Source organism: Triplophysa dalaica, chromosome 11, assembly GCF_015846415.1.
Source record: "Triplophysa dalaica isolate WHDGS20190420 chromosome 11, ASM1584641v1, whole genome shotgun sequence".
Taxonomy (NCBI): domain Eukaryota; kingdom Metazoa; phylum Chordata; class Actinopteri; order Cypriniformes; family Nemacheilidae; genus Triplophysa; species Triplophysa dalaica.
This window is the reverse complement of record NC_079552.1, coordinates 7159079-7186540: the sequence shown is the minus strand read 5'-3', so window position 1 is coordinate 7186540 and position 27462 is coordinate 7159079. Positions and strand designations below refer to the sequence as shown.

The following is a 27462-nucleotide window of genomic DNA, read 5'->3' as shown; positions in this document are numbered from 1 at the left end:
ACTAATATGTATACAACCATTCAGCTGTTAATATCTATAGCGAGTATCCCGATGTGTAAAATATTAGTGATTTTATAAAATATTCAAGTTATAATATTAAAGGTGTAATATTAAAGTAAATCATAAGAGCACCAGTTTCACCCTTCAAAATCTTAAATTGACACCACAAAATTATAACTAAAAATCAATAATCCGGTCAGACGAATCGTTTCTAAACAGAAGCTCCGCCCTTTGGCGTTGCGGTTGGCTCTTTCAGAGGTTCTACTACTACTAATGACTTGCCAATGGTTTATTGAAGTGTCAATCAAAGCTCGTTCGGACGGCTTGTAGTTGACTGATATAGTGAGAGCAGCCTGCCGGAGGAACGAGTGGATGTATGTTTGACTTTCATCTCATCTTCTGCAGAACTCGCGAAAGGAATCACGTTTTTGAATGGCTTGATTTTGTGGATAATGCTGCATATATGTGTTTTTTGACCATGTTGTATTAACTTCATAGAAGTCATGCATAACTATTTCGGAGGTTGTTTCTTGATAGTTTTCTTCATTTTGACGTTTTGGACTGAGGTGAGTTAAACTTCTTAAGACCAAATGTGAAGTAGCAAATGTTCAGAAATAAATCAACCGCTTTACTTTGCTAAACGAAGTTCATTTACTTTGGTTAAATTAGATGTTTGGGATTCTTTTTCTAATTCAATTATCCTGAAACCATGTGATTGAAAAGCATTTTAAAACGTGTCTGTGCGCAGTGTGGCGAATCTACACGTATTAACTTTATACATCACCTACATTAATACAAAACAAGTATATATTTCACTATTGCACTAGTCTATTCCCATTCGTTCCTAGCGCACATATTGTATCTTTTTGCAGTTGGCCTACATGTAACCAAAAAGTAAAATACATGCAATACAGAGGAATATGTTGCATTGACTTTAACGTGTCTGTTATTTCGTGACATGCTTTGTTTGTGCCAGAAAATCTATATTAGTCAATCTTACTACGCAGAACACTTTACAGTTATAGGCTACTGTAAACCGTTTTCATTTCATATTTATAGTACAATTTATTTTCTACCTCATGTTTATGTTATTTTTAGGTTTGCCACTCGTCGGGTTATTTGGAGCTCCAGTTGATCAACGTGGAGAATGACAGGGGTGAGCTCGAGAATGGCAACTGCTGCGACGACACGCAGAGCGCACGAGACGGTCTGTGCGACCGGGACGAATGTGACACTTACTTCAGAGTGTGTCTAAAGGAATACCAAGTGGAGGTCAGCACGTCTGGCTTATGTACATACGGCACTGCGATCTCGAGCGTGCTCGGAGGGAATACGTTTCAGTTAAAAGGAATCAATGGAAACTCAAACAAGGCCAATGACCTGGGGACCGTTATCATACCCTTTCAGTTCGCCTGGCCGGTAGGTCTTTACGTATGCTTTGACATCAGCTTTTAAACAAATAGAAATGCCCTTCTTGTAACATGTTCTGTTTAATACATTGTACTTAATATTTTACATAAAATATGTCCGTAATGACTTTTAAAGCACCCTGTTATCCTTTCTATCTTCCCATTGTATTGTTCTTTTGGTTTCTCGTGTTCTGTAACGTGCAAATACGCAAGACTGAAGCATGCGCACTTGTACTCGTTGAAAAGCAAATGTTTGAGTCTGTGGAAAGAGTAGAGCTCAGTGTAACACTGGACAGTGGTGCTAATCGTGTAGATGGTGAGGACGCGTCCGGTTTCGGCGCGCGTATTGCGCGCTCCACGTCTGGTGCGTGCGTGTCTCTCTCGCGCGCTGGGTGTTCTTTTACGCGCTTAACTGATGGTGTCGTATTTATAGGTTGTAGCGCTTGGGTGCATAGTGAATGCATTTCTGTTTTGTGCTGTCGAAATCTGGTTAAACTTCCTATCACTTTAACCTTCTATGGACATTGGTGGTCGTCTCAAGCCCGTTGGGAAGTCCTACAGAAATTTACGCATTATAACACACGAAGGAAAATAAGACTAATAAACTTGCACCTGCTAAAAAACAATACAAATTCTAATTGTTTCTATTTCAAATAGTATTATGTACAATCAGTTGTTTAACATTAAAAAACATCATAATATTCTGTTTTTGTTGTGTGCTGGGTCTCATTCCAGTTTGAATTATGGGGTTCTATTGGTTCCCATAAGCCATATAATATCCCAGTAATAGAACCCAACAAATTACAATTAGTGACCCACAGAGACCATAGTTTCCATTAAAACCAATGCAACTCCTTGTATACCCATTTAGAATTTTTACATCCTTTTTTCAGCAGGGAGGTTACCATCTTCTCTCTTGCTTAAAGAATTGTGTGTTATGATCATCATTGAAACGTCAAAGTTCCGTGATCTTAAATGTATGCTGTTTTGGGCAAACGTATGAAATGAGCGAAGTGGGCATGATTTACACAAGACAGAGTTCTTGACTAGAGCTGGCATGTTTACGGAGTGATATCGCGAGTGAAATGATAGAGAAGAGAAAGAAGCTGTGGGAGTTGTCTGCTTGATCACGTTTCAGATACAAGCATTGTCGCTAAATAGACCAGAACAGATTGGTTGTAAGATAATGCAGCGTAGATTTCTGTGGGTAAAACGTTTAACTCAAACCACACAATGCTTTGACCAGCGTTTGTTGTTGTTTGGGTTTCATTTTTAAACCTGGTAAATCTGTTTTCATAGATGGTGGAAAGCATTGAAACACTGCATTTGATTCCTGTTTCCCTCCAGATTTCAGTTGTTGTAATAACAGTAGCCTGGGGTGAGAGCTTCTTGTGTTCATCCGTTGTGTACACACGCCTTTTAAAATGGTTTCTTTCAAATGCTGAATAATTGCTCCGTGCTAGACTCTAGTGTATGTAGGGATGAGACGTGTCCTCCTGCTTGGATATTTGGGAATGTACATGAATATTTGAAAAGTATGGGTCCAAAATGAGATAACTCCTTTTAAAAAATGTCAAAAATCATGTTTTTTTTAATAATTGTATCATGTTTTTTTAATAATTGTAACATGTTTTTATTGTGTAAGTTGTTAGATAGCTGTATTTTTTTTGTTTTTATGGCATAAATAAAAATCAAACTGCAGTTTGATTGATATTTATTGGAATGCACAATGAAAAACATGATTTTGGAGTTAAGAGTTGTCTCATTTTGGAACTAAACTCTTTATTTCCACGTTTTGTGTATACTACTGAAGCTTTATTCAATTACGAATTGGTTTCCTGTACACATTTCAAATTCTCGGTCTCTCTCTGTCTGTACTTCACTCCACTGTCTTAAAATCCCCTAGCGGATTTTCTAAACAATATAAATATCTTCTGATAGCATCTTGTTTAGTTTGGTGTTTTGTTATTTGTTTTCTGGTATGCTTCAGAATGCCTGTATTTTGTCAACAGTCTTTGTCAACAGCATGTTTTAAGATTCTGCTAAGATGAAAAACAACCCTTGAGAGTTTAGGTTTAGTTGTTGTTAATCTGTTTTGCAAGACATTCTCAATAACTTGTGCTATTGGTTCACAACAGACATTTTAGGAGTTTGGCAGATGAGTCGTTGATCCTTGATTCACATTTAGCTGCTGCAAGTAGTTCAGAGACAGTCCTATGTTAATACTGGTGAAGACAGCCCATGGTAGGAAGGAAATCCTCCTGCTGTGATGTTTAATGGCGCAATTTGTGATTTTTGGAACTGGGAAACCTCAAAAACAAATGTTTGCTAATGGGAATAATCCTTCCAGAATGTTATATATATTTACATTTACATTATATTATATATATTGTCTGTGTTTACACATATGCACAAAGATCGAACAGTAGAAGAAATTATGTTAGATGACACACTGGGTTTGGATGTTTTCTGATGATGAATTAGGTTAAGGCTACATCAAAACATCACCATTCTTTAATCAACATGAGCAGAACCAAAATCTGTCAAGAGCACGTACCGGCATCCATAGTTTCTTAGCTAACCGGGTGTGCCAGGAAGGGATGAAGTTTACGGAAGGTGATGTTTATGAGCCTTATAAGTCCTGCTGTGGCTGACGTCCGACAGCTGTGAGATCTTTGATATTCTTCCAGCATACCATGCTTTGTTTTTGGATAAAAAAAAACATCCCACTGAGCACACGCCACCATTTTTATTTAATCTTTTCCAAGCTTCCCCAGTTTATGTCCTGTGTTATAATCAGGAATTTCTGAGTCTTTAATGTAGCCTCCTGAATACAGTCAGAAAACAAGATCAATTAACATAAACCGTCAATATTATTATTATTAATGACAGCTTTTGGAAGAGATTGGAAGTCAGTGGTCATTTAACAGACCAGATAGGACTGGTATCTCTGAAACTGCAAACTGGGTTTTACTGGTAGGTCAGATCTTGATGGCTGGGGTAGTTTGGGGTAGTGCTGTTTTACACACCAGTATCCGGAAAGCCACTGTATCACCGTCATTCCTGTCTCTGTTTTAAATCAAGTAATTGTAGACCAGCCAATATGCAGGAGACATTTCTTTACATAGAAAAAAAGACAATGTCCTACCCACATCTTCACAGATCACAGAACCACAAGACTAAATTCTCTGGTCTCCTCAACTTTCATTTATCCCTTTGTTTATTTTCAGACCTTTCCTGTCCACTTTTCACCTCGTCATCTTTTCTGTAAATCTTACTTGAGTCTTCTTTCACAACTGTTTTTTGCTCTGTCCAGATGAATGAGCATTAATTCACAGGTGTTTAATGCAACCTGCTTTGTGTTCTTTATCTGGACTGTGGTTTTGCTTTCTCATCTGCTGGCTGTATTTCCATCAGCACTTAATATCAGACCTGATAGCTTGATTTATTTTACTGCACTCTTGTGTTACCAACCCACATATATCACATTCAGCTTTGAGAAGGAACAATATCTTCCTGAGGATGCGTGTATCATCATGCAAATAGCAGATTTGTACCTGACCTGTATCCTTGTGTCTATGAGTGTAAAAAAAGTAACAAATATGTGGTCTTGCAATATACTGTATGCCCTCACTGCCCTCTGAGGTGTCAAAACCGTGGTACTGCTTGCTCCGTGTCACTTAGAAGATGTAATTTATTCATGGCAGAAGTTGTGTGTGCCTGTGCATCTGTTGGCATGTGCATGTGGGTGTCTTATTTCTCTTTGACTAATGAAAGATAAAATCTTTCCTTCTCCTCCTTCTCTCTGAACATGTGCTTGGTGTCTGATCACTGTCTTTAGAGCTTTAGTAACTGTATCGTACAGGACATAGAAACCAGGTGGTCTTCAAACTGTCCATGCTGCACTGCAAACACATCACATGTCCTTCACTGAATCCTAGTATTCTGAATCGGCAGGTTTCATTTGGATTCTGTTAAATTTGAGTGTCTGATGTTATTAAGTCTGTACTTGAATATTGTATTGTATATACTTGTATATTGAGGGTCAAAATGTTAGAGACCAAAAAAGAAAACTTATGTCCTCACTATCAGTGAGATCGATCAGTGAACGCAAGACATTTTAATTAATAATTTTATTATGATAAATGGTAAGAGAGATGTTTATTTTATTTGGCTCATTTTTCATGAGAGATGCCCAAAGGAGAAGGCATTGTTGTGCTTTATCACTAAATCAAGTCTGTCTGTACAAATAATCTGCTTGAGTTGTTAAATTGGAAGGGTTCCAGGCCAAAATCCACAAATCTATCTTTGAGATTTCTTTGAAACAAATAGCTATTGCTTGTTATTTTCAGTATATGGAGTCGAAAAAATCAACATATTTTCCACATGTGCCACATTCACTGTCTTGCCTGCTCCTCAGAAATCAGTTAACCGACAAGAGAATTGCGGCATCAATGATCATGTAATAATATCTGACCCTGGACAGCAAAATGAATCATAAGTAGCACGGGTATACTTGTAGCAATAGCTAAGAATATGTTGTATGCGTTAAAAACATAAAATTTGCTTTATGCCAAAAATCATTATGATAAGGTAAAGATCATGTTCCATGAAGATATTGTGTACATTTCCTACCATAAATACATCAAAACTTCTTTTAATATTTTTTGGAGTGGATGCAGCAAAGTTGCAGAAACACAACTACGTACTTTCCAACTCTTTGGGCATTACCCAGTCAAGTTTGATATCCAGTTAAAGCTTCAAATGACTGCTTTCGTCTACTCTCTACAATGTCATTACAGCCAATAGAGAGCATTAAAACAAACCTGATTCTTTTTAGCAACGGCCTACTACAGTGCCTATGATGGACAACTTTAAAGGCAATTTTCTCAGTATTGAGATTTTTTTTAAACCTCAGATTCCAGATTTCAAACAAATATTGTCATATCCTGACAAACCATACATCAACAGAAAGATTATTTATTCAGCTTCCATATAATGTATTAATCTCAATTTTGAGAAATTGACCCTTGTGACTGGTTTTGTGGTCCAGGGTCACATATAATAAACATATCAAGTCTATTTAAGGTGTACAGGGACACATGCATATTCATGATATATGTGAATTTTGCTTCAGGTTTAGTTCTGCGTCAGAAGTCTTTTTTCCGACCATTTGGTGCATGCACCTACACGTTTGAATGGTTTGGCTTCACTGATGTTAGCGTGCTAATTCATGCTTCCAGAGAAAAGATGCGTAAATGTCAGCACACGAAATCCACGGGCATGTTTCCATGCAGTCCTGCTGCAGTGAACCTGATCTCTGCTCAAACAAAAAGAAAAACTTCAGGCAAACAGAGTCCTGCTCCAGTGTATTTCATGTCCAAACATCATACAAATGTGTTTCCTTGGCTACCCTGGGCCAAATTATTTGTTGATGAGTTTGATTCACATTTGGCTAACACTTATGTAAATCAATATACAATGTATCACACTTTTTTAAACCCAGTATATTTCCAAAATGTTCCTTGATCGGTTTTTAGCAAAGCAAAGTGGACAGAATTGGTTGTTTTACAAGAATTTTGTCATTATGGTTTCCAATAGCTATAACAATGTCATTATTTCTTTGCTGGCTTTCACATACAAAAAAACACAAGTTTAAACATAAAACAATTCATTTCAATTAAACCAATATTGTATCTCCTACATTTATGCACCACCTCTATTGTCTTTTTAATAAATGTGCTCTAAATTCTACTAGGTGAGCTACAGGAAGTCAACACACCCAGTGTTGTTGTTTGTTGTTGTTGTTGAAGTCCAAGCAGGACAACGTTTGTAATCCCAAAAGCATTTAAGCTCAGTCAGATGAAAGGGAAGAGATCCAAGTACCCCTTATTTCAGTGAGGGAACATGAACTCACCTGCCTTACAGTTAACTCGCCTCACTCATTGTAAAGTGCTGCTGTTTAAGAACCTTTTGAAGTTTCTTGTCCCTGCTGTTAATCTAGAGTTCACTGTTTTTCCACAAAATGAATTAACTTATGAATGTTCCCCGCTGGAGTTGTGTGTCTGTGTGAAACACACATACATACATAAACATCACTCAATCATTTATGAATTGTTGACTTCAGCAGTGACCTGATACACAAACACACATCCTTGAAACATCTAATAGTTCATCTGGTTTATTACCAGGCTAATCAGTCACCAGACCGTGAGAACCGAGTTATACACAATGCTGTTTTGACTTGCATCCCTTCAAATGCACGCACAAATTCATTTGGTCTCACACACTGTCATGTAACATACATTTCAGTTTATTTTATAAAAAAATATCTTTTATATATATATATATATGGGGGGCATGGTGGCTTAGTGGTTAGCACGTTTGCCTCACACCTCCAGGGTTGGGGTTTCGATTCCCGCTTCCGACTTGTGTGTGTGGAGTTTGCATGTTCTCCCCGTGCCTCGGGGGTTTCCTCCGGGTACTCTGGTTTCCTCCCCTGGTCCAAAGACATGCATTGTAGGTTGATTGGCATCTCTGGAAAAATTGTCCGTAGGGTGTGAGTGCGTGAGTGAATGAGTGAGTGTGTGTGCCCTGCGATGGGTTGGCACTCCATCCAGGGTGTATCCTGCCTTGATGCCCGATGACTCCTGAGATAGGCGCAGGCTCCCCGTGACCCGAGGTAGTTCGGATAAGCGGTAGAAAATGGATGGATGGATGGATATATATATATATATAAAATCCACACAAGCCCTAACCCTAAATAACAAGCAATATTTGGCATAACAAAAGTACAACATTTTAAATACACATTTAGCTAATATACACTAAAATAGACAAATAATATACATTTTGTTGCCTCATTTTGTGTGTGTGTGTGTGTGTTTGAGCTTATTCTCATGAAACTGTGTGTACAGGTTATTTCCCCTGTTTGTTGTTTTATTGATCTTCATGTTTGTCTACTTCTCAGACTTTGATTTTGGAAGCCCACATGTATATTTGCTAATCTCTCTCTCTTTTTTCCTCCCTCACCTAGCGTGCCTACACTTTGATCGTGGAGGCTTGGGATTGGGACAACCAAACATTTACTGACAACAGTGAGTAACGCTTTCCCGACACTTTGACTCAAACCACTACGCAAGTCGACTGTCATTCACATTTTAGACAAAGGCCTATCTTAAAAATGTCCCTCGTTTTCCAGAAATGCCAGTGACAGCAAACATACAGGCACCACTTTGAGAATCACTCCAAGTTCACATCTATAAATGGCACAGACAGTAAGATGTACAGACCAACTTTGACCTTTGACTGCAAGAGAAATATACAGGCGTGTTTGGCGGGGTAAACATTCTTTGAGTGCTTTGGAACGATGGACATATATCCATACAGATACAGTTACCCAATTCAGTGCAGACGGACTGATGCGTTAGCCTTGGTGTGGTTGTATGTCTGGGGTTTTCAACTTCAGAGTCACTGGGCGACTCAATTTAAACAAAGCCATTTTGTATCACAATGAGGCAGATTGTGTGTCGTTGTACTTGAACACTACTGGTGTGAATTAGGTGGACAGTGTCAAAAGGTGAATACAGGGCTGGATGCCTGTGGTTGGTTTCTGACATGCCTCAACAAAAGTTTACCGTGAGGCTCATATGGAATCTGCATTTGCACAACTTGGCAAGAAGCTCAAACTATTTCAAAGAAATTCGAACATCAAATTTCACAAAATTCCTGCCACAACATGCATGTTTCTACATTAAACATTTTTGGTCGTTTGAAAATGATTTCAGTATCACTTTTGATCAGAAATTACTTTCTTCTTAATATGCCCAATCATTGGTAATGGCATGATGATTTATCACGCAGAACATGTAAGCACATGGTTTAAATCCACAGTGAGTGTTGTTTAACACAGATGTGTCCTGTTTCCTCTTTTCCTCTTGGTGTTTTACTGTATGTTGCCCCATTAAAAAAGATGACTGGGATAGGATGTGCCATTAATAAAGGAATTTAGTTTATGTTCTGGGTGTTTCTGACCATTTATAAGCAATATACTTTTAGAGAGAGAGCAAGAGAGACATTTCTTTTAGATTTTTTGATCAAAATAGTCTCTGTTTAATCCTTAATTCGTATTAGTAAAAGACCTAAGACATATTTGTTTTAAGTGTGTGTCTGTACAATCGCTACAATTCTGCTTTAGACTTTAGCAGATTTGTGAAATGTTTGGCTTTGTTTATTTTTATGTTTGTAATCGTGCGAGGGCGTCACTTTGATTCTGACATTGGTGGGGACATAAATAATATTGGTCTGCAGAGCGGCATTGTCACAAAAGTTTACCACTGTGTACTTGACATTAGTTTTTTGTGCCATAACCTAATTTATTAAGGTAAAGGTCTTTGCACATACAGTCCGAAATTTCGTGTGTGTTATGTCGTATTTGAAGCTCATTTGTGTGGTGTCTCTGAATTGTTAAAAAAAAGGCCTCTCAAAATGCTTGCGAGTGATGCGAAAAACGCAGAAAATCAAACCCAGTCCAAATTTTTTTATGACGCGCGAAAATATCGCTGGTTGACACAACATGAGGTTGTAATTTTTTTTAATGTTTTGAAATTTCAAACTCAATGTGCACACGTCAAAACTTTTGTGATGCCAGTAGAAAATGACAGGGAATGTAAAATTTGAACCAAAAAATATATCTATATAACACATTATTACATGCTTGTGTGCTTGTGCGTTCAACATGGACATGAAGGTTGTTTTATTATACAAAGGGATAATGTACAGCGTGTCATGTTTAAAGTCCCCAGAGAGAGTTTGGGTCTGTACAAAGAGTATGAGGTCATGGTCTTGTTAAGCCATTAATTACTGTAGCTGCTCTTTATTTTCCACACATGTGAGTTAATTTTTGTCTGAGCAGCTGCAATGCTACTATTCTCAACATACAGCAGCACACACATGCACGCAAGCACACACACTCACACACACACGCACACACACACTTACACACATACTCCCTTACGCTCACAATGCTTTATTATAAACCAAGTCTCTGATAGAACACACACACTGTACTTACAATTGCACAGTTAGATGCACAAATAAAAACAAATACACAACACTCTATTAATGATCAATTATGAACAAACACTTTTACAACACACACAGGTCAACAGTATGAAGGGGCAATGCTTGGAGATCTTACTGGAACGTCTTTATTTTTAAGATGAATGGCACTGCATCTGCCAGATGTTTAGACATCACAAAGTTAAATGCTAGTGAAAGTTTCCGAATGCTCCTGGTTTATTAAAGATGGACCAGTGCCAGGAATTACGGCTTGCTAACAGATGAGTGAAAATACCTATTGCTAGGTGGAAATGCTTTTCCTTATGGGCGTTTTTGCTACTATCGTTATCTTCCTGCACATTATTTATGTTTCCTAGATACCAGATTTATTTGATGTCAACAGTAGAGCAATTCATCATCACAGTGTCTCATTTTCCTTTATATTCCAGGTGTGTTTCTTTCAGATCTACCTTCCAGAGAATTAGTCCTAGCTCACAGGTATAAAATGAAAAACGAAAACTTGGAACGAGTTGCAGGAACGACTTTAGATGTGAGAAGCTGGTTAGCTGTTTGCAGGGCAGCGGGGGGCTGTTTACCTTTCAGGAAGTCTGTCTCTCCAGCTCTGTGTTAGGACTCCAAACAGCTCTTGCTGGCCTGTTTGGACAATTGCATTGTTCACGTATCGTCAAGGGGCAGAGAAAGCGGTGTTATTGTGTTTCATTCGGTTCTGGCTGTTAGATCGCAAGATGGTATTCAAGTGGATGAATGAAATAAGAAGAAAAAGGAAGTGGAGGACTTTAAGCAGGTGGAGGACATGAGCCAGGGGACAAAACCTAGAAAGACAGTGTGTCTGATGGGGGGTTATTATGGTCTTGTGTAGTTGCAGAGGGAATTATTTGGCCTTGTCTGGCTCTTTGGTCTATTGTTTGTGATATGTTATCGCCGTGGCGATGGGGGCCGACTCGTACCCATTGTGATAAAGGTAGTGAAACAGAGCAAGCTGGAGACAGACTGATGAAGAGATGCGAATGGAACAGAAGGAAAGTAATAGAAATAAAAAGAAACAAAGGACAGACTAGAAAAGGATGCTTTGTTTTAAAGCATAGCACCAGCTATCAGATGTGTTTTCTCAGATTTGTCTTAATTTAAAGTGATAGTCCCCCTAAAATAAAAATTCTGTCATAATTTGCTCACCCTCGTGTCATTTCAAACCTGTTTGACTTTCTTCAGTAGAACACGAAAGAAGATGAAGAATGTTGTTAACTCGCATTGGTTTTGTGTCCATACAATAGAAGGGAATAGGTGGCGGCGCTTTTCGGTTACCAACTTTCTTCTAAATATCTTCTTTTGTGTGGTGCCGAAGAAAGAAAGTCAAACAGGTTTAAAATGACAAATGGGTGAGTAAATGATGACAGATTTTTCATTTTTGAGTGTACTATCATGTGTATCGTGTGCGTGTGTCTCTCTTTTTGAGCTGGCTTATCTTCATCGTCTCGCTCTCTCTCTCTCACACACACACACACACACACACAAGCACACATTCACTCTGCCCAGTAACAGTCTCTAAGTATCTCCTTCAGCTTATATAGATGGTGCGTGATTGGTGTGTATTTTTATAACTAATTGCTGGAAATGAATTGGGAGATGAGTACTAGTTTTTTTATGTTTCAAGTGGGGAGAGAGAGAAAGGAAGCGACGACATGTTAAAGAACGTGAGGACAGCAAAAATGGGGAGTGGGGAGTGGCACATTCGACATGAAAGAGTGTGTTGAATTCCTTTTTTAGTCAGAAAGTAGGACAGTATGTCAAAGCTTTTGTTCCACTTCTGGAATCAGGTGTCCATTTAAGGAAGAGAGCAAGTGGACTGAGTTGGTGTGAGTAGGGTGAGTTGGGCTGTGGGGAAGGATTTGTGAGGGTGATTTATGTCACCTTGGTTTGGGGTCATGAGTTTCTTTGAAACATCCTCAAATTTGAGGATGTTTTCTCATTTCTTGTGGGATTCTTAATTGTGTTGTGATTTGGACATCACTCTAATGGTGATGTAACCAAATTAATTCATGAATCAAAATTTATGCAATGGAACGTGAGAGTCACAAGCTACCAACCACACCGCCCCTATGAACATCTAAGATTAGATTTTAATCGTCGATTAATCATTGTTGATGTTGTTCTTTCTCTCTCTTTAAGTCGGACACCATTTGGCTTTTTCCCACACACACGCCCACATACAGACTTTCCCCTACATTGTGACTGAAGTTGTTAGAAAGGTCACTGTGTTTCTCTTCTCAAGAGGGAACTTGGGCGTGTTTGTGTTTTTCGGGGGAGGTAGGGGTACTTCCTGGTATGTTCCTGATTGTATTATTTCCTCACTGGCTCCCAAACAGTCTGAGAAAGAGCGTGTTCCACCGAAATAGGAAAATAAGCACGCTTCTTATCGACCTGTTCATAAACGTGTGTGTATATTCACGAGTGTGTGTGCACAAACCAATATTTCTGTCTTTGCCGTCTCAGGTGATGAACTGTTGATTGAGCGAAGTATGTCCCGTGGGGAAATGAATCCCGGAGAGGAACGACAGCTCATTCAGCACAAGGGTCGAACTGCCAGCTTCCAGTACAGCGTATGCGTGCGCTGCGACCAACATTACTACGGAAACAAGTGCAACAAACAGTGTCGCCCCCGTGATGATTACTTTGGCCATTACCAATGTGATCAATTCGGCAATCAACAGTGCATGGAGGGCTGGATCGGGCCAGTCTGCAGGACAGGTGTGTGTGTCTGAGTGTATACGAGTGTGGTGAACAGTAGAAGTAAACTTCATCTCAGTTTGTGAGAGAGGGTTTTGAATTTAGGGATATAATTAAAAAAAACGATCAAGATTTTTACTTAGTTTGAATTCACTTAGTTTGAAAATGAGATTTAATGCAGTTATACTGTATTCGTCATCCACTACAAACAACAATACAGCAACCTCCATTGATGAAATCACTATATGTGTGCACATCCTATCAGTTTTGTCATGTGTTTGTGTTTATTGCTCATCAGCTCCTTAGCGAAATCGAGTGGGAGAAATAAAAAAAAAATACAATTAATTTACATTTCATGTCTTTCAGCTGTGTGTAAACAAGGCTGCAGTGAGCACGGAAAATGTGACAGACCAGGAGAATGTGTGTAAGTCATCTCTCTCTCTCTCTATTTCAAATTTAAGGGATAATTCACCCCAAAAAGAAAATTCTCACATCATTTTCTCACCCTTGAGTCTTTATTAATTTCTGTGTTCTGATGAACACCGAGAAAGATATTTGGAAGAGTGCTTATAAACAAACACATCTTGCCCCCCTTTGACTCCCATAGTAGGAAAAATTAATTTATGTATATTTTTTGTTCTGTTAAACACAAAAGAAGACATTTTGAAGAATGTAGGACAGCAAACAGTTCTGGGGCACTTTTGACTACCATTGTATTTTTTCCTACTACTGTAGTCAATAGGGGGTAAAATCTGTCTGGTTGTAAGCATTCTTCCAAATATCTTTCTCTGTGTTCATCAACAAATTTATACAGATTTGGAACAACTCGAAGGTGAGTAAATGATGACAGAATTTTCTTTTTTGGGTGAACTGCACCTTTAATCTCAGGAGGTGAATTAGTTTAGAATAAAAATCTGCTTCTATTTTGAATGAAACAAGCAGAAATCTAAAGCAGGAGTCATCATTAGATTAGCTCCGCCTCCCCATTGATTACTTAATCCGAATTCTTACTGATACCTGTGCAGTATGCACCATAAACTGACTACTATTTATTAAAATATCTTGTTAAACAGAATGCACCATGTAGTTAAAATGGATCATATAGTATGCAACATTATTGTCACATCTTATCATGTTGCATGTTTCATTTAAAGTCAGTCCTATCTATTAATGGGCTATGGACGTGGAAGGTCAGGTCAGCTGCATTGCATTTTGGGATTGCAACATTGTTCACACTGTGTTTTGCTATATAATGCACCATTATCTGTATATATCTTTTGGAAATATTCCATACAGACAGAATATGTGCACAGCAAACATACTACATACTGCAGGACCCTAAAGGGTGGTATGTTAGTATGCTATTTTAAACTTCGCCATTGACTTCTCATTGAACGTGTCTCTTTTGCCTGCTGTACCTCAAACATATTATGAAGCATGTAAGGTGGAAATAACCTTTGACTGCTAGTCTGTCTGGAATTCATTGCCGGTTACGATTAGGAAATAGACAGAGGTCATGACCTGTGTCTGGTACTAGACAAACCTATTACACTCCGCGACACCTAAACTCCCCTCTCTCTGTCTTAACAGTGTAGTGTACATATGAAATGTGTAAATATGTGGTTTGACATGGTGTTAAAGCCGAGTTGTTTAATAGTTGTTCTTACGTATTGGTGTACTCTTGTTAGAATACAGTCTAGATTTCCAGTGTGTCTGGTGCATAAATTGCATACACATTTCTCTGTTTACACTTTGTTGGTATTGTAGGTGTAAATATGGCTGGCAGGGTCCGCTGTGCGATGAGTGTTTGCTGTACCCGGGTTGTGTGCACGGGACCTGCGTGAAGCCATGGACATGCACCTGTGAGAAGAACTGGGGTGGACTTCTATGTGACAAAGGTAAGGAATGTTCAGCAGCACGTGCACTTAAACACACAGATGCAGTGACGGCTGCTAAAACACACATATATAAACACACACTTACAAAAAACAAACATGCACACTTTCTACTTCGCTTGTAAGATTCTTTGTGTGTTCTGACCTGATAGTCCTCAACGTTACTCGTGAATGTTTTCTTTAGATAGTATATGAATGCAGCTCTGTTCACTCTCACTCATGACATTCACACACATTTTTTTCTGCTCTGAATGGAGTGCTATAGTGTTTTCTGCCTTTCACTCCAGATAAGAAATATTGCTGTTAGTAAAAGTTCCTAATGATGTAGTTAATAATAAACTTTCAGCTGTTTTGTCAAGCCAACATCAAAGCTTGTTTGGTGAACTACAAATCCCTACACTTGATATATATATATATATATATATATATATATATATATATATATATACAGTATATAAACAAAATTGTGTTTCATGATTTAAAACACATCTCACCTTCTAATACATTAGAATGTGTTTTTTTTTTTTTTTCTGTATAGATTTGAATTACTGTGGCACTCACAAGCCCTGTGTGAACGGAGGCACGTGTTTGAATACAGAGCCGGATGAGTATTTCTGCACATGCCCTGAGGGCTACTCCGGGAAAAACTGCCAAATCGGTAAGCGATCTTGAGGGGTTTTCTTTCAGAAATCTAGAAAAGTTTGCATTTTAAAAAGAGTGTATGAATAAAAAAAATGGTGAGAAAATATTTAAGCAGCAAGCAGTTTACATTTACATTTAGCAGACGCTTTTATCCAAAGCGACTTACAAAGAGTTTAGGAGCAATAAGCGATAGTTCATACATGAGCCATAATACATTAGGTGCCAATACAAAGTTACTGGTTTCAACAAAAGCCTGACCACTACCTGTTGAGAGAAAGGGTTTGTTTTTTTTTTTTTAACTACATATTGAACAAAACATTATATTGTTTGCAGCCAAGCATGCCTGCATGTCAAACCCATGTGCAAATGGCGGGACCTGTCATGAATTGGCATCAGGGTTTGAGTGCCAGTGTCCCCCAGGCTGGAATGGGCCCACCTGTGCTAAAGGTCAGAGGTCACATGCATTTCACTCCCAAAGCAGATACTCAATTTACAGTACATGTGATGCATATTTATTTACATTTTGCGTATGACTGTTCCGTGTGTTTTGTGCAGACAAAGACGAGTGTGCCTCCAACCCGTGCGCTCAGGGGGGGACTTGCTTTGATCTTGAGAATGGCTTTGATTGTTTATGCCTCCCGCAATGGACTGGCAAAACCTGTCAGATAGGTGAGACTTTGTGTTTGTGTGTGTGTTTATATTTGTTCAATTCAGACTCTTTGGACTTGGAGGAACACAGTACTCATACTCAGGTGCAGGGTTTACATACAGCTGACCAAACCATGTCTAGATGGTCAAACATCACCAGTGTGCATATGCCCTAATTGATTTAATGCAGTTTGCAACTGAATGTTGTGTTTGCATTTTACAGCGCCAATTACTCACAGTTCATTGTGTTACAGTGTATGCTTGTGTTTGTGGGTATCGTTCACTGTTTTTTTGAGAGCATGAGTAAGTAATATACCTTTGTTTTGGTTTATGCTTGTATGTTTATTTCACCTGACTTTGTGGGTATGTATATTTGTGCATGGATGATCCGAGGTTGTGTGGTTGCGGAATATAGCTGAATATTATCTGTAACCTGACCCAGGTGATTTGAGGAAAGCTAAATATATAAACAGGCCTGGCAACTGCCAAGACGTGGGGTAGATTTATCTTTTGGAGGGACTATCATGGGGTGGAGTAAGAGACTCTTAAGAGGAGTGTGGTGGATGTATTTTACTTCAACATCCACGGTGGCTGGTGCGAGAGGAAACGCTGTATAACTTGTTAACAATCACTGTTGGGAACCGTAGCTGTGGTGTCCGGTTATGGGAAGAGGGTTGAGTTTCTCCAGGTAGGGCTCTGGTCTCAGGCGTGGGGCAGGCAGGGTTACCTGTGCAGAAGGGAGTCTGATTTCAGCTAAAGCTTAACACACAACTGTCCACACATGAAAATTTTAAGAAATGTAAATTGAATTTAGATGGCTTTTTATATTTTTGCTTACGTTCTGGCCATCGCTATGAATTAAAACGTATGTTAAATTAATTAATGTAAGTGGTAGTGATGCTGTAATTTAGATTTAAGGAGTATCACACATTTAGCATAAAAAGCTGTTGCTGCTAGGACAGAGGATGTGCTGTATATGCCGCAGTGCATCATGGGAAATAGAGTTGCCTGAACGTGACAGATCGTGAGCTTGGTGGCGGGGCTTAATTCCATATCCTCTCTTGTGCTCTCATGCTCCACTTCTCTCTCTCACAGATGTGAATGAGTGTACGAGAAGACCTTGTGTAAATGCTTACGCTTGCAAAAATCTTATTGGTGGATATCATTGCAACTGCTACCCGGGCTGGGCGGGACCCAACTGTAATATCAGTCAGTACATAAACATAAGTCTATATCTACCTCATCTTTTTTTCTGCAGAGCATCACACTTTTGCACTTTTCCTTATTGCTGTTAAAGGGACGGTTCACCCAAACATTCTGTTATCATTTACTCGCCCTCCACTTGTTGTATATATGTATTTGTTCTGATGAACAAAGAGGAAGATATTTGGAAGAATGATTGTCAACAGTTCTTGGCCACCATTGAATACTATTGTAGGAAATATTACAGTGGTTGTCAAACGTGCCCCATAACGGTTTGCTTTCCTACATTCTTCAAAATATCTTCTTTTGTGTTCAACAGGACAAATAAATGTATAAAGCATTTTTTCCTACTGTGGTATGCAATGGTGGCCAACAACTGTTTGGTTACGAGCATTCTTCAAAATAAATTCATACAGATTTGAAACAATGTGAGGGGGAGTAAATAAGGACATTATTTTTGGGTGAACTGTTCCCATAAAGTGATGCTTCTATGAAGCATAAAAACTTAGTATCAATGTAATGTTTTATCTGATTAGATTGTTATAATGCAAACTGAAAACCTTTATGAAAAAGCACGGTGAAGATGTTGTGTCTGGCAAGCACGTCTGATACTAATATTTAAGAAATTCTCAACAAGGGGAATTTTTTATCTGGTGTTTATTCTGCTTCGCTTTGTTGCTCTAATGTTTCCTTACAGCAAGTTTTCTCTGCCTGTAGTAACATGCATGTGTTCTTTTATTTACCTGCCCTGGCACAAATAGGCATGTTCAGCCTTTTGACCTCTTCTTTTCTAGTTTTTAGTTGTTTTTACAAGTTCTGGAATTGTGCTAATATTGTTCGTGATTATTTTATAGATGTCAACAGCTGTTATGGTCAGTGTCAGAATGGAGGAACCTGTCAGGTGGGCACACACTTGTTTTATTTGACGTCTTTATGGATGTCAATCATTGTGGTTGATTTGGATGTTTCTAAGAAGGTGGCTTTTAAAAGCTGGCTCTGTTTCAGCATGCAAATCATTTCAAACTTTATGTCTCTGCTTTAGGATGATCACCATAGTTACACGTGCCTTTGCCAGCCTGGCTTCAAAGGAAGACACTGTGAAGTTCAGCAGAACGGGTGCCCATGTCAAAATGGCGGACGGTGTCGTTCTCTATCCATCGGTTATGAGTGTGAATGTCTATACGGATACACAGGAACCAACTGTGAGGTCAGTACATGCACAAACGCACGCACACAAACATTAGTCATCCTTACTTAAGCGCTCTCAATTTATCACACTCTCATCAGAAGCCGTTGGATCTGTGCGAACCAAACCCGTGTCAGAATAAAGCTCAGTGTCAGTATCTGAAGGGAGATTTTCACTGCGCCTGTGCAGACGAATATGAGGGAAAAACATGCGGTCAGCTACGAGACCACTGCAAGACCAGCACTTGTGAAGGTAAACAAATCATTTACATCTCACAATAATTCAACTCACAAGTCGTCTCTGCAAGTAAGATCAACACAAGATCTGTAGCGTATGTACACAACAAAGGATTGTGTGCGTACAACAATCACATAGTAAGACCATTACAACCAACATAGAGATTGCCCAGTAATGGCCAAATTGTCGCCCCATATTTTTATTTTAACACCAAAAAAGTTTTAGTTATTATTATTAGGACAATTTAAAAAATGTATTTGTAAACTTACACACATAATAGCGTCGTCTAAATAATCTTTCCCATTAATTTATTTCTTTTAAATCTTTGATAAACTCACTTTTAATAATATATGTTTAGATTATTAATCAAATGTTGTATTGATGTTTCTAAAATGATTATGCCATCATGGTCAAGCTTTGATATGTGTATTTTAAAGGAAACTTTTATTTCAAAATTATTGATTCTCTGATGTCTGCTTTAAAATTTTGTTTTGTCTTTCATTAAATGTTGTTTTGTGTTATTTGATTATTAGTGATCGACAGCTGTACTATTGCCGTGACATCAAACGACACAGTGAAAGGGGTACGGCACATCTCATTCAATGTTTGTGGTGCTCACGGCCGCTGCATTAGCCAATCAGAGGACAACTTCACCTGTGCATGCCAGCCTGGGTTTACAGGGACGTACTGTCATGAGAGTAAGTACACAATACAGCCATTGTTTAGAAAAACGCGATTGTGTTTAGAAACTAACTGTTGCTTTTTTTCTCTCAGACATAAATGATTGTTCATCATCTCCCTGTCACAATGGAGGAACGTGCATCGATGAGATCAACTCTTTCCACTGTGTCTGTCCTGATGGCTTTGATGGGCCACTCTGTGACCTTGGTAAAATACCTTCTTCGTGTTGTCTTATGTATGCCGTTTTCACACTAGATCAGACATTAGTTTATTTGAGTTTAAATTTGGCTGGTCTAGACCATTTGCACACTATGGAAATGCATGCGAATCCGCTTTGAAACAGGATACATGTGGATTAAATTACGGCGAATCAAATTACAGCAATCCAGCTAGATTGGAAAACTATATGCGTTTGTATCCATTGGGGAACTTTAAGATTCATTTTAGCCTTCATGTTTTTGTAAAAGATATATAGATGTGAAGTCATGCACTGAGACTCGTCTTTTGTATTTTATCTTCAGAGGTGGATGAGTGTAGCGATAAGCCTTGTCTAAACGGAGGTCAATGTATTGATCGGCTGAATGATTTCTACTGTCGCTGCACAGACAACTGGAAGGGAAAGACATGTAATTCCCGTAAGTGTGTCTTTATGTTTTACTTGAATTTTTATTTCTTGTTATTTATTTTTTTACAGCACAATTTTGATTCAGTTGATGTTATTGCATTTAAGACTTTCAAGTCATTCTATAAATCCCTGGGTCACTGTTTTAGGTTTAACTCAGATTTTCTTAGTTGTGTGAATTCATTCAGCTGTTTGCACAGAAATCAGTATATTTTTTTATTACAGGTGACAATCAATGTGATTTTAGCACATGTGCTAATGGAGGGACTTGCTATGATCATGGAGACTCATTCCACTGTGTGTGTCCTCCTGGATGGGGTGGCAGTACCTGTAACACAGGTGAGATGAAGGTGCTTTGGTTTATCGAGCATTGCATTAGCAGTGTAAAGTGCTCGGTTTGATCTCCTGAGAGCCCAGATGCTTATAAGGTGTATACTTTGAATGCACTGTGTGTTGCTTTGGATAAGTGTAAATGTTCTTTCTCTCCATCTCTGTCCAGCAATGAACAGTTCATGTGAATCCGGGCCATGTCTGAATGGTGGAACCTGTGTTGGAGGGGGCAGTGGCTTCACCTGCAGTTGTAAAGATGGGTGGGAAGGGCCCACCTGTGCTCAGAGTAAGACCACATCCGCTTCTATGTTAACTCACACTGTGTGGTTTAAAAAAATAAAATAATGTATTTGCATTCAATTTGAACTGTGATTTCCTGTAAGCATGTGATTGAGCTTCAGGCCGTGATTTGCCCTGACAGGTCTGCTTCTGATTTCTCCTCTGGTTCTACATTCACGACATCTGTTTTCTTTCTCTTTTCAGATGTTGATGACTGCAACCCTCATCCCTGGTAAGAGATGCAACAGATAAACAGATAATACAGAAAAAAAACAAAGGGTTATCCCTCCTCGCCTGAGCTTAATCTTGATCTTTTTTTCTGCCTGTAAATAATGATCAAGTGTGTATTAATAAAATGTCACACATGTTGCGCGTCTCCCTGTAGTTATAATGGAGGAATGTGCGTGGACGGGGCGAACTGGTTCCGCTGTGAATGTGCTCCTGGATTTGCTGGGCCTGACTGTCGCATCAGTGAGTAAATAAATGTGCGCGTAAGCAATATTACAGTAGTAACTGTGAACACTTTTAACTCTCTTATTCTTCATTCCCTCACTTATCACTCAATCTCAGATGTAGATGAGTGTCAGTCCAATCCTTGTTTGTATGGAGCCACATGCACCGATGAGATTAATGGATATCGCTGTCTGTGCCCAGTGGAACGTGCTGGATCACGCTGCCAAGAGTGTGAGTTTCTAGATAGACCCCGTCCCTCATTATGAAAAACACAGCTGGATTGATGTTGGTTAGCAAACCTTATCTTGTTGGAAATAAAAAGTCTAAATTGGCTGTTTCCTCATCAGCAGTGATTGGTGTTGGGAAGGCATGCGATCACTCTGGGTTGCAGGTCCGTCATGGTGACCGATGGGAGGACGGGTGCAACAGTTGTCAATGTATGGATGAAAACATCATGTGCACTAAAGTGAGTTTTTCTAATTGACTTAAAACTGTGCTGTTAGGCCAAATGCACTACATGACTAACAGTGTGTGGACACGCCCCCTTTTTCAGGTGCGTTGTGGTCGTCAGCCCTGCCTGTTGCATTCAGGCTTTGGTCAGCCACAGCTTCCCATGTGTCCAGAAGGGCAGAGGTGTGTGGAGCATCGTTTCCTGTCTTGTCTTCATCCACCTTGCCATCAGCTGGGGATATGCTCCCCCCCCGAACGTCAGCAACCAATCAGCACTCAGTGCTTACCCAACAACACCTACCTAGATGAAAACTGTGCTCGTGTCACGCTTGTATTTGACTATGATAGTGTTCCGCAGGTGAGAGTTAATCACAGTTTCCATTTTAAAAAAAAATGTTTGGTTCGTAAAGTTCTTTTAAGTGGCTTTTGTTGCATTTAATCTCAAGATAACAATTTCAACAGAAACTCAAACGTTCTGTGTTTGTTTAACAGGGGACAACTCCTGAAGGTGTCTGCGCAGAGATAACGCATCTGCCAATCACGCGAGTCCTAGCCAAAGACCACACCCTTTCTATTCTTTGTGACCAATCACCTTCCAGCCAAAATGCAGTGGAGGTTGCAATGGTGAGCTCACTTTCTTTATTTGATAACTGTTTATGAAATATCATATCTGTTGTAAACAATCATTTTCTGCTTGAATAACAAGTTGTAGATACAACTTAAAAAAACAAAAAGCTTTAATGTGTGCTTATCATGTAAATATAATTGACATATCGTGTTAATATTCCTATATAAGGAAATAAATAAAAGTGTGTAGTCTACCAAAATATAGACTTCTCCACTATGAGCTCTCTTTTTTTCTGAAATGGTCACATCTGTTTTTCCTTTCAGATGGTTATTTTGTTCTTGCCTTCAAAACATTTCAGATTTTCTTGCAGTTTGCACTCCTTCAAAAATCATTGTAATTTACTGTAGTAGAGTTTTACAGGAGGGCACTTTGAATCTTTCGTGACCTTTTTCTCTCTCTATTTATTTTCATTTCTTCCTGATTCTATCACACCCCTTTTCCAGACTTACCTTTAACACCTCACCTGTCATCTCTCCCTCTGTCTCTCTCTCTCTCTCTCTCTCTCTCTCTCACTCTCTCTTCCTATCTCTTTGTCTTCCTCTCTCTCTCTCTCTCTGACTCTCTCTCTCTTACTCTCTCTCATAGACCCATTATGACACCACTTCTATAGAAATCCAGATTTCTCCCGGAAAGTTCTTGTCCTATCCTTTAAGCCCTTAATGGCTTGAATCTCTCTTTCTGTGATGTTGTAACACTGGTAAGATTTACTGTATGTTGTAACATTGAGAGTTTTCCGGAAAAGGAGTGGTAACTTTTTATGGTGTGAGCTCTTGTAAGACTTCGCATTGTGCTGATGTTATAAGCTTAGCATTGGGACGTCCCTCATGGAATGCAGTGGGGTTATACCCCGAGTATTACCACAGAAAAATTACATGCGGCTGCTCATGAAATGTAAGTGAAAGGTGAATTACTTGCCCAGTCAGGTCCAACATATCTTATTTCTGATCTGGTAATTCTCTATCTATTCTTTATATTCCTTTCTTTCTAAAATCTCTTTTGTCCTCTTGCATTAGTCCAATACGTAATATATTTCTGTGTGTTGACTGCCATGAAAATGTTAACTAACAACAGTGTGAATAAACAGGTAATATAAACAAATGAGCTATCATTTATGAATAATAAAAAATGAATTTAATGTAAAAAAATGACATTTAAAATGAAACAATGAGTATAAAATTAAAAGTGATAATATATTAAGAAAATGATCAATAATTATTGAAAGTTATTTGATTTTATATTTATCTAGTTTTTTTTTCTTTAATACAACTTTTTCTAATAAACAATTATTTGGTGTCCAGATGTGCCATTTAAGTTTATTTCTTGTGCATTCCTCTCGTTTTCTTCAGTCATATGAGCAAAGCACTTTCATTGAGGGACGTGCCGAGATACAGGACGTGGTCCGATCAATCATAGACGTTCTGTCTAAACGTCACAACAGCACGCTACTGTTGGCTGTAAGAGAGGTCAGGGTGGACCCTCAGGGTCCTCATCCTCCAGCCGGTAAGTGGAATATTTAAATCTCAGTTTCATCATTCTTTCCATCTCTTCGTTTCACACGTTTATGTGTCTCTTCAGGTTACCTGGTGCCGGTTCTGTGCGTGCTGTTTGTGATGTTGTGGATCTCCTGTTTCGTCGTTTGCATGTGGTGGTTCTGGAGACGGCGGAAAGCGAGACAAAGAGATGACCTTCCCATGGAGGAGAGCATCAATAACCAGCGTGGGACACTTCTGAATGTCTGCACACTGCACAAAGACAACACAGAGAGAGAAAACAAAAACCTGATTTACCCTCTGGATCGGGTCGGAGACGGAGCTGAGCATGAGGATGAGGAGGGAGAAGGGGATGAAGAAACAGAAGCAGGGCTGGTTATGCATAAAGGCTCTTCTCTGGCGTACAGCAAAGGAGATGTAGTGTACACTATTCCACCAGTAGCCCAATCCCAGCCACACAGGACACAGTATATTAGAAAAGACAACCGCTGTAAGAACAATGTGAACGAGCACATGAAAGATCATAATGTATGAACAAACTGGAACTTTCTACAAATTTTTTTGTATGATCAAAAAGCAGTTGGTGTTTTTGATTCTTTGTGTCATTGCGTCGTCTAACGAAACAGGAATTTACGTGCGTAAAATGCAAATCAGACATTTGGAGAACGATTTCAAAATCCTTTTCTTTTGTTTACACTTGCACTCACTTCTGCTCCAAAGGACGGACTTTACACGCGGCTGAACTTTGAGATTATGTCTGTGAACTGTGGCGAGACTTTTGACCCTAAGGAGGAATCAACGATAGGCAGCTTTGAATATTTTTTATTGTGTCCAGACATGCCCCAAGTCAAGTTTTAGGAGCGATCATCTCTTCCAGAAGTAAATTCCAGAAGTGCCTCATCGGACCTTTAGAATAGCTCTTAAACCTGGCATAGGCATTTTATTTTCATATTTTTCACATATTTTTTGCTTATCCTTAACAAATATGTTGGTTCTTTATTATTTTTGCTAGAAAATTCTGTACACACTTCCAAATGTTGAGAGATAAGGTTTACTTCAAAAAAGTTTTTTTTTTGGTGGAAATTGGTACTCGAATACTGAAACAGTAAAAGAGTATTTTGACTGAAATGATCATTCAGTCGAGGAGTATGAGCTTTTTTGATAGGCATATAAAAAGTTTCTATTCTGATGTTTTATAGACTATCAAAGTTTGTTTGGGAGAAACCCAGATTGGGGATTTTTGTTAATCCAATTGGGAAAACTATTTTATATCTTGAATCACGGAGAGTGACAATTCATTATAATGCAAAACAGTTATGAGTATGTATATATGTAAATATAAAGACATAGCTGTGTATATTTGAGTTTAGTAAGTTATGTGACACCTTTTTCATCTGTCATTCTTAATTTTTTTCTCTTTTTTGACTCTCCCAGACTCCTTCTCTCTTTTTTCTGTGTCATTCCTTTTATTTATGTCTGACAGAAAAGTTATATATATATATGGTTATATATAGGTATGTGAAAGGGCCGCAGCCTGTGGGGACTCTTTATAAGAGATATTCTAAACATACATGTAAGACGCTCTGTCGTCATCTTATAAATGTTTATCTGTGACTTTCCTATTGAATGTTGACTAGGGAGGAGACATTGACCATGCTGAAAGAAAGAAAAAAATGTGTTTCAGGATAAAAAACTTCTGAATCTTAGCATCATAGGAGAGACACTGGAAAAGACTTTATTCTCTAAATATTATGCATGTCTGAGTGGCGCTTTATCTCATTGGAAAAGTCCAACACCTGCATATTCAAGCCAATGTCAGTCATGACATGTGTTTATTTTAGTGTCCCAGACTGTCTGGTTTTTAGGCCCGATGTTGGAATACTTTGGAAGATTTTTATTCTTTATGTGTGACATTATTGTCTTGTATTATTCTGGTTCTGCTTAAACTGAACCAGAACCAGAAATGGACCAGAAGCTCTAAATGTAAGTGACCCCAAAATATTTGCACATAATTGCAAACTAACCAGCAAGTATTGCGTTGAATATCAGGCTATATTGTGCATTTATATATAAAATGGTACTTTATTACTATAATGCCATTTTTAGAAAGAACACTATAGAACCAATAAAGCTAAACTTAAAGTGGAAACCCCCTTTTTTTTTAGATGGCAGGTTATATTTTTTTATTTTATTTGTGTGAGTTATGTGTTCAGTTGAATGCATTTGTTTCAAAGGTTTTGGAAGATCTGGAGAATAATGTCAGTGCATGTTGCTAAGGCTGAATGAAGGGAACAATTTCAATTGTTCTTTTTTGTCATTATTTTGTCACAGGAATATTGAAAATGCAAAATGTGATGGCAAGATTGATGGCACTCCTTATTTAATGCAGTTATTTCCAAATATGTTATTAGTACAATAAAAGGAATTGTTAACACTCCACGTGCATATAAAGAACAAAAAACACACATACAGAAAGTCCTTCGCATTACTGTCTGCGATTAGTTTTACATGCACTGATGGTGATACTGAATCTTACTTTTCATTTGTTGTACCTGGACCTGATTTTCCCCCAACAATCCAAGTATTTATTAAAGATTTTTGTATCTATAAAGTTCAGTGTTTCATTTCACATATATAGTGGCATTTATTATGCATCTGTCTTTGTTTGAGCTTTGCATTTAAACCAAAACCCAAACCAAAATCCTGGCTCGTCTGTCACCTGCTTATGTCATGCATGAAATCCACAGGACCTTTAGCAGCCAGAGTCCAAGTCAAAGAGGCTAAAAACAGAGAAAAGAGATGGCGATAACAAGAGTTTTGTTTTGACTCTGTCAGAGTAACGATGTGTATCATCTCTTTCTTGAAGATTAACCTGCTCTAACTCATCCTCAGTCTTTAATTTCTCAAGAAGAAAAGACACACCCACATAAAAATTCCTCTGTCTCTTTTCAGAACCATTCACCCAGGATTATCGGATCTCTCAGGAGGATGAGGGCACAAAGAGGTTTTAGGTGACAGAGTTTAGCTTAGAGTTGTGGAACAACAAATATCTTCATGTATAATGGCCTTGATTCAGGCAACTATTAACATTTAAGAGATGAAATGAGAAATTGTTTTAAAACTTGCCTTAAACCTACTATCACTTTTTGACCTTTTTTCAGTCTATCCACAATCCTTCATGAGAACACCTGACAAATGTGTTTCTCATTTCCAAAGTCTCTGTTTTCAATAGTTAATGCATTTATACACTGGACAATGAAAATGGTCTTAAGTTCTGTTTCGTTCTATTGCTTTACATAATTTCTGAGAACAAGCCTCTAGATGCAGTGGGTAACAATGATTTTACCATCACAACCAACACCATAATAAAAGACAGCAATGCTTTTCAATGAAAATAAACGTAAGCTTTTTTCAAAGTTGTTTTATTATACTTTTTCCTTTAGTCTCCACTTAAAAAATCTGGCTTGATTATTACAGATAGTGATAAAGAATGTTTGGAAATCT

At 38.4% G+C, this 27462-nt stretch overlaps 1 protein-coding gene across 4 annotated transcripts; it reads left to right on the top strand.

Moving 5' to 3' along the window:
- The first annotated feature begins 330 nt into the window (after positions 1-330).
- Positions 331-25092, top strand: jag2a (jagged canonical Notch ligand 2a). Of its 4 annotated transcripts, none has more exons than XM_056760590.1 (26): positions 331-566; positions 1099-1419; positions 8446-8506; positions 12981-13235; positions 13581-13638; positions 14982-15112; positions 15648-15767; positions 16085-16198; positions 16307-16420; positions 17495-17608; positions 18457-18503; positions 18645-18809; positions 18890-19040; positions 19559-19723; positions 19800-19913; positions 20228-20341; positions 20554-20667; positions 20828-20944; positions 21142-21169; positions 21323-21408; positions 21508-21621; positions 21741-21856; positions 21944-22198; positions 22333-22464; positions 23815-23968; positions 24044-25092. In XM_056760590.1, exons 1-26 carry the CDS (start codon positions 504-506, stop codon positions 24490-24492), a joined length of 3672 nt encoding a protein of 1223 aa, XP_056616568.1. In that variant the 5' UTR covers positions 331-503; the 3' UTR covers positions 24493-25092. The 4 variants fall into 4 exon arrangements, with proteins under 4 accessions (XP_056616568.1, XP_056616567.1, XP_056616570.1 ...); XM_056760589.1 differs by having other exon boundaries at positions 21738-21856; XM_056760592.1 differs by lacking the exon at positions 17495-17608.
- The last annotated feature ends 2370 nt before the right edge of the window (positions 25093-27462 follow it).

Coding starts and splice junctions, on each gene's coding strand:
- jag2a (XM_056760589.1), top strand. CDS start 504: ATGCATAACTATTTCGGAGGTTGTTTCTTGATAGTTTTCTTCATTTTG. Junction 16,199..16,306: donor TGGGCCCACCTGTGCTAAAG/GTCAGAGGTCAC, acceptor TGTTTTGTGCAG/ACAAAGACGAGTGTGCCTCC. Junction 20,342..20,553: donor GGGAAAGACATGTAATTCCC/GTAAGTGTGTCT, acceptor TTTTTATTACAG/GTGACAATCAATGTGATTTT.